We start from the raw sequence: 8,138 nt of genomic DNA on the forward strand, positions 1-8,138 counted from the left end.
AAAAAAAAAACAACAAATTCCACAATTTTGAGATAATTATATCAAATTTTTTTACTATTTTAATTCATATAACAGTTAATCCCATTTTCATTAATAATTCTTTAGTCAATAATGATGTTGTAATTTATAACAATAGCATATAAAAGTTTTAGAAACAAAAAAAAATTTTGCCTCCAAAAATGAAATTTTGTTCCAAAATATTAAGAGACAAATTCTTGTCGTCACCAAAAAGTCATTTAAAAAATTCAAAAAATAATTTTAAAAATATTACTAATAAATATAAATTTAGAAACAAATTCTGATTTCAAAAGGATAATAGCTCATCACTACAGGATAGTAATTAGGGAGACTTACGTATAGATCCTAATAGGTGGACATATTGTCCAATAGGTCCCATGATAATTAATGACATTTTTCATCAAACATATTAAAAAACGTCACTAACTATTAATTTTCAGCGACAGCTTGAAAATTGTGTCACAAAAAATGTCATAATTATAAGTTTTAGCAACAATTAAAATAATTGTCACAAAAAAAGGTCACTAATTTTTAACTTTCAACGGTAGTTTGAAAAATTTGTCATAGAAAAGTATCACTAATTATAAGTTTTAGCGACAATTTATAAAAATTGTGACAAAAAAAGTTGCTAATTGTCCATTTTTAGCTATATATGCAAAAAATAGTCACAAAAAATTATTTTTAGAGACAATTTTATGAGGACTTATTTTCAATAGGATTTAATAGGAATTAAGTCCAATTATTAGGACTTATTGGTAGTTTGTATTTTCTCAATACGTCAATAGAGTTTAGTGTAATTTTATTATTATTATTATTTTACCAAAATTGATAAAAATGTAATATTAAACCTTTAAGTTAACATAATTGAAGAACCCCCCTATCTTGAGATAATTCAACTTGGTTCCAACCCCTTTCCTTAATGGATATCGCAATTTTCATTTGATATTTACAAGTAATACACATGCAAGTGAAAGAATTGAAGAAATTGTTATTGCAATACCAAAATTAGTTTCACACACGCTATGAACATGCATTGCTTAATACAATAAAGTTTGAAAATGTGGCAAATGACAAAATGGGTGTTTTAGAAATGTGACAAAAGTGAGGACTTTGCTTAAATGATCATCCTCATCAACTAGGTGTACTAGGGTCATTATTGAGTTCTCTTACTTATCACCTTAGTGGGAGTTACTTATTCACTCAAAAAAAATAAATAAAAATTAAAAAACACCTTAATGAGAGTTTAAAATATTATTTTAGCGGCGTTATTATGGATAATATACATTATTTGTGGGTGCAATTACAGCTATAAATGATAATGACATGGTTTGTTGGTACTCTATGTCGTAAATTGTCAAAATATTAGAGATGACTCAAACCATTAGATTATTTAATTTGTCATTTAAATTTTATTAAAAAATTATAAAATATTTCTTCTTATCGGAGGTCTTGTAAAAAAATTCTCATTTTGATTTTAGGTCTAAGATCTGAAAAAATTTGAACTGCTACTATAAAATGAGCATATAACTCTCTTATATCTGTTACGTGTTTCACATTTATTCTCAAGTTGAGTGAAATTTTTAATGGTATATTTCAATTCACAAACTACAAATGAATTATGTGGTCATTTCCAAACGTTAGAGGATAAATTAAACAAGCTCCAAAACACATAGAGATAAAGTGAAATTTGTCCTACACTCTTTCTTCAATAAAATTGAAAGCAACGAAATTGCAATTTTTAATCAATCAAATAAAGAGAAGAGACAAAATGATTTTTTCTTGAGAAACAAAAAAAATCTTTGTAAGGAATTAAGAATTCTATGCTTTAAAAGAAGTCTGTTTTTTTTTTTTTCAAATTTTTGTTATATATAAAATTTATACAAAAAAATCTAAAAAATAATTTATAAACATAAAATATCTTTATGGGTGTTTTATTTTAAAGTGAAAAATCCATATTATACAAAAATTATATATAAATTTTTTTATATCATTACTAAAAAAAAATGATATTATGATATTTATTATGTCAATATAGCTATACTAACCATATTTTTACATGATATGTAATACGTGACATACACAATAACTGTTGTAATGATATTTATACAAATTTCATTCATATTCATATTCAATCATTAATAGTTATGCGTGCTAATAAAAAATGATATAAAATTATGATAAACATAGAATTAATTTTTTTTAAACAATTTTTTTTTTTTTGTTGTTGATAAATCTATTTTTTTGAACAATTTAAATGATGTCAATTTATGAAAACCCCTAAAAAAAATTTATATAATACTACATAATTCTAAAAAAAAAAATTCAAAGTTCAATAGGTTCAATTCAAAGAAGAAAATCACAATACCAGGATATATTTTAACAAATTATTGACTAAATAACTTCTTCATCAATGGAATGCAACAGACTTTATGGGTAATTCAGTCCAAATACGATAGTAGTATAAGAGGAAACCGAAAAAAAAGAAGGGAGGAGACAAGGAGAAACAAGGAAGAAGGGTATACACTTCTATACAGAAACAGCAGTAACAAGCAGCTCAGAAGAAATGATGTTGCCGGTCAAAAACTATTGAATGGTGTCGAATTTTCGTCTTCGTTTTCTTTAAACTTTTTGCTTGACGAGTAATCACTTACAGTCATGAAAGCATTAGACAAGATCCAGTTAGAAGGGATAGCCACAATTTCTCATCTCTCTGTTGAAGAAAGGATGTCTAAGAGCTTCCCTTGCTGTGAGCCGCTCTGCTGGGTCATAATGCAGAAGCCCTTGCAAAAGATCAATCATATCACCAGCAGAGTGATCCACATGGTCCATTATCAAGTTCTGCAATATACATAAAGAATAAACAGAAAAGGAAAAAAAAGAAAAGAAAGAAAATATAAGAAAAGATCAAATTAATACATAAAGAAGACAAGGGCAAATATCACAAGAAGAACAAGGTTTTCGTCTCTGAATATATTCACATGATCATAAACCAAACATCATTATTCAATGTTGGAAATGCAAATTAATCTCTTGATGATGCAAATTAATCTCTTCATAATGTCATCTGTTTCCTGTATGTGCCAAATGGGATCACACATCCGGCAGCAGGAGGAGGCATTGTAATGATAATGAAAGACACTTAAGTCACACCCTTTACTACAGCTTTACTCAGTTGCCTAACATGAGAGATGGATGGCATAATATCTACCGATTACCTGTAGGCAGGGTAATTTCCCAACTGCCCTCATACTTTCTTTGGAGCTTGCACCCTTTGGCCAATCCAAGTGTGCACTCCTCTTGAAATATTTCTTAGCACCACGGCTGAAAAAAATACAAATAAAAGCTTTATACATGGGATGAAGCAGATAAATAGTATGAAATAAACAAACAAAAACAACATGAAATAAACAAACAAAAACAACAGATCTTACTCTGCACTAATAATCATATGATGTGGCAGTGGCCCTAGCACCCTCTCCATCATAGCTAGATGTTCCAAGTTCTCTTGTGCTTCGAAAAGGGTCTCACCCTGTTAACAAACAAAGTAGAAGTCAAAAAAATGCCATAAATAGAAGCGTGATTGAATGAAGTATGCAATGATGAGTGAACAGAACAACTAAAACTCAGATCAATTACAAGGATATTTATTTTAGACACTGATTTCCTTCCCAATAAATTAATTCTATAACAACATAACGTTTGAAGGGTGCTCATCTTATAAGTGATTGGTCACCACATTGAAAATTGGACGTTCCACTGAATCTTCTAAATCCTTCTTAGCAATTTGATCAACAGACGAAAGATAAACTAAAACCAACATGCCACTAACGCTCTCAGTAGTAGAAACAAACAAGAAAAAGCACAATCTTACTTACCGAACAAAGTTCAACAAGTATGCAACCCACGCTCCACAAGTCACAAGGATAGTTCCATCCAAGACCTAGTGAAAACAAAACAATAAATAATTTTAACACATCAACATTAAATGACAAACATAAAAATACTGACTACAAAATTTGATAACAAATGGCCATTACCAAGAATAACTTCTGGTGCACGATACTGACGCGTTGACACCAGGTAGGTGTGGTCCTCATGTCCAAAAGTAGTACTCCCAAAATCAATTAGCTTAATAGCACTTGACTTTGGCAGATTGTTGCATATAGTCAAAACATTAGAGATCTGAAGTTAAAATAAGAATCAAATTCATAAGCACCAGCCTAGCAACAGTATTATTGATTTACACAGTTTATCTCATCAACTAATATCAATACTCGATTTACATGAAAAATTAGACCAAAGATTTTTATTTGCAGTAATTCAGGACAAATGCAGCAAAAAGAATAACCAAAATATCAATTGTATCCACAAATAGACTCCAAATGAAAAGGCCAACATATCAGTTGGGTTTAAATATAAAACCCTTAGGCTGCGTTTGGATCAAGGATGTGAGGAGGGATTTGCGAAGGGAACGGAAATAGGAAGGGGAAAGTGAATGAAATAGAAGCTCAATTTTTGTCATCCCTTTCTTTTTCCGTTCCCTCCACAAATCGCTTCTCAATCCTAGATCCAAACACAGCCCTATTGAGATGGATTGGAACACACCCTAATCTTGCCAAGTCTGATTTGCATGCACACACAAATGCAAAACTCTTTTAAAGATAAACTAATAAACAAATAAATAAAGAGAACATATCACATGAGTCAATACCCTATAATCTGGCACTTCAACATATTCTGATGAAACAAGAAGTATGTTTTCTGGTTTCAGATCTGTATGAATCAGGTGTAAATCATGCATACCTGCAAAAGCAAGTGAGCAAAATGAATGAGAATCAGAAGTAGAGTTGATCATCAATACTAATCATGCTTGTGCAAACAAAGATTACTCTGGGTTTCAATCTACTGTTAAATAAATCAAAGATGGAAATAGGAGTCCCAGTGATTCCCAAATCTGAGCTTAATTAAAAAAGCATTTGAGCTGCTGAGCAATAAGTTGAAGCATTTATAGAAAAAATGATGCAAGATGTGTGCACACACATGCTACAGATTCCAAAAGTTGTCTGCCAAACTCCCGAACAAGATCAGTTGGAAATGAACGATAGCTGTTTTTGCAGAGAAAATCGTATAAGCTTGGTCCAAGCTTCTCAAATACCTGTTAAGACCATTAAATCCATCCGCAAGTTTTTAAATCACAGAATATCCAGGCACAAAGGGACATCATCGCCCTTTCAAATTAATTAAACCACAAGTATCAATAAATACTTACAATACAAACATGATTACGATAGTCAAACCAATCCCGTATTTGCACACAACTGCAAAGAATAAAACAACTTATACCCAATTACTGTAAACTTTTACAGTTAAAAAGGGACGAAGATATGGAATCTGATGCGTACCGTGTGCTACCAACATCATGCCTGGAAAGTTCCTGTAGGACACCAATTTCAATCATGGCAGCTTCCCGGTACTTGTTTATTGAACGAACAATTTTAATTGCTACAATCTCTTTCCTTTCATAGTCTAAACATTCCAAGACTTTCCCAAAAGTCCCTGCAATTATATTACCCAATGGATTTAATTCATCGAATGAATTAACAATGACGGGAATATGGGATGTCAATTTGAAAAGTTTATGGAACCCAAAAAATGAGTGTTTCATATTAATACCAATCTCTAGAAGACTCGTATTAATAACAAAAATAAATAATAAATAAATAAAAAAAGAAAGAAAGGAACAGGTAAAGGGAGAAGGAAAGAAGCTGAAGGAAAAACTAACCGTCACCCATTTTACTCAAAATCCGGTCTGCAAGTACAAGTAAATAAAATATGTTATTGGTGAACAGATTACAAATCAAAGAAAAAACTGAGAACATGGATCCACAAATAATAGGACATATCTAAACCGAAGATCAATTAATTTGTTATTTTTAAAAATTTTTTAGAAATGAGTTAGAGAACCATTTTCTAGGAAGCACCATAACACTATTTTCTGTTCTCTGTTTTGTGGTTTCTAGTTAGGAATAGTAATATGAACACACACACCCAAAAAAAAAAAAAAAACATGAGTCCTCAAAAGTTTCACAACTTTTAGAAAAAATGATTGAGAGCATTTTGGAAACCACTTCTTAATTACATAATGTGTCCTTTTGAATCTTTTAAAAGCAGACTGGACCAGCCAGTTTGCATTGGGCAGAACACAGTTGGGATAAACTTGTAGCATCCTTTTGAAAGAAAGGCCACCTTTTTCAACCAAAAAAAAAAACACAAAAAAACAAAAATCAGACAGCCAATTTAATCCATGAAAACTGCTCATAAGTCAACAGGACTGGGCAGTCCAAATATCATATAACTAAAAAAATTAGTTGAGCAAGAAGCCGACCATGGTCAGCCTCTGTCTCTAGTTCCCTATGTTTTATGATTTCTCTCTCTCACATCCTTTCTGTCTTACGACTTCTACTCAATCTTGGACTGACTTTTTTTTTTTTTTTTTGACAAGTAGAGAAGTCTTGGACTATCATCGATATATGGTTTGAATCCAGTCATTGGAATTGTTTTTCTTATAGATTAAATGCAAAAATAAATTCTAGTTGAGTCAATGTTTGTTTACTTTCAATCAAATAAGAAAATAAGGTTGAGATGTTCTCATGAAGACAATATTTGAAGATTATCAATGCAAACTTACAACGAGAAGTTAAGTTCTCTCCAATGGCAAAAACAAAATGCCCATCTTTATCATCTGGTCTCCAAGGAAGTGATCCAAGGAGGTCATCCTTACATTCTTGGAACTGGGCAGTCCACTGTTGATAAATTTCCGCGAACTCTTTAGGTTGTCTGTGAAGAGGCTGCTGTGGAGGCAGCCCATCAAGACCCATCAAACTGGAAATAGCATTCGGTGGAGTGCCAGTAACTCGTCTAGAAGAGCTACTCCACGACTCACATGAGAACTGCATATGCAAAATGAAATTTAAATTCATAAATTTAGTATAACCAGATGAAAAAGAACCACTATCACTACTAGAATAGTGGTTTTTTGCGACTGATTATTTGACCGTCGCAAAAAATAATATTTACAACCTTGATAATTTTTTCTTTTATTTATATTGCCCTTTTCTTATACCTATGCCCTAACCCTTTTCACACTCCCTACAATTCAAAAACAGAGAAAAATCTTATTTCGCTCAAATATGATTTCGCTCGCTCGATTGTCTGAAGAAGAGACCATGGTCGTGATGAAGAATCTGATTTTGCTCGATCGTGAAATCTGATTTCGCTTGCTCAAACGTCTGAAGAAATTGGTTGTGATCGATTCTCAAGAACTATGGGATTGCTTGTGATTGATTTCGCTCTATAGACCGCCAACGGTATGAACTCTCTCTCTCTCTCTCTCTCTCTCTCTCTCGTCTCAATGAGTCTCTTCAAATCATTCATTCAATCTAAGTCTTTTTTTCGTCACTATATAATTCGATCATTGTATCATTCTCACTATAATTCATTCAATCATTCGTTCTCACTGTAATTCGATCACTTTTTCGTCAATCTAACTCTCTCTCTCTCTCTCTACATAACCATAGGTCACCTTTCGATGAATCTTTGGTTTAAATCAATGCTTCCTCATCTGCTACAGGTACAAGCTGAACCATTCAATTCTTAATTGTTGTTGCTTCACCTTCCAATTCTCACCTCTCTCTCTCTCTCTCTCTCTCTATATATATATATATATATATATAGCATTGCTATGAACTTGCTTGATTTCAGTTCTGAATTCGAATTATTATTATTATTATTATTTTCTGTCATGTTAGATTGTGGTGCGTTTTGAGTAAAATATCAAAGGTTAAAAATATCAAAGATGTGAACTAAGTAATGATGTGCATGAGACAATTTATGATGTGTAAATAAAATTTTCCACAAAGTAGTGCATTTTAGTGCACAGATAGTGAAAAACTTGAAGAGATGTGATGCTGATTTCTGAATCCTGAATCAGAGTTTACATTGGCTCACATATGAGCCCCCAAGGCTACTATATATATATAATGGCAATGATGGGACTGCTATTGGGAAATTTCAGCTCACAGATGGTTTGACTTGCTACTTCTCTATTTTATCAGTCTAGA

General features: G+C 31.8%; 1 protein-coding gene across 1 annotated transcript; it reads right to left on the bottom strand.

The window, feature by feature from the left end:
* Positions 1 to 2,371: 2,371 nt before the first annotated feature.
* Positions 2,372 to 5,714, bottom strand: LOC145820933 (serine/threonine-protein kinase AFC1-like). The gene is made up of 9 exons (XM_082917603.1): positions 5,421 to 5,714; positions 5,288 to 5,336; positions 5,059 to 5,173; positions 4,730 to 4,821; positions 4,056 to 4,200; positions 3,894 to 3,958; positions 3,450 to 3,547; positions 3,234 to 3,339; positions 2,372 to 2,856 (listed from the first exon to the last, which is right to left on the bottom strand). Exons 1-9 carry the CDS (start codon positions 5,681 to 5,683, stop codon positions 2,698 to 2,700), a joined length of 1,092 nt encoding a protein of 363 aa, XP_082773729.1. The 5' UTR covers positions 5,684 to 5,714; the 3' UTR covers positions 2,372 to 2,697.
* Between the last annotated feature and the right edge of the window lie 2,424 nt (positions 5,715 to 8,138).

Source organism: Camellia sinensis, chromosome 3 (assembly GCF_055761805.1).
Source record: "Camellia sinensis isolate YWXY chromosome 3, ASM5576180v1, whole genome shotgun sequence".
Taxonomy (NCBI): Eukaryota; Viridiplantae; Streptophyta; class Magnoliopsida; order Ericales; family Theaceae; genus Camellia; species Camellia sinensis.

What these genes read in the sequence shown, in the direction of transcription:
- LOC145820933 (XM_082917603.1), bottom strand. Translation starts at nt 5,683, where the DNA reads ATGAAACACTCATTTTTTGGGTTCCATAAACTTTTCAAATTGACATCC. An exon ending in CATGATGTTGGTAGCACACG is followed by an intron (nt 5,337 to 5,420) that starts GTACGCATCAGA and finishes TATTCTTTGCAG; the next exon opens with TTGTGTGCAAATACGGGATT. An exon ending in TACTTGTTGAACTTTGTTCG is followed by an intron (nt 3,548 to 3,893) that starts GTAAGTAAGATT and finishes GTTTGTTAACAG; the next exon opens with GGTGAGACCCTTTTCGAAGC.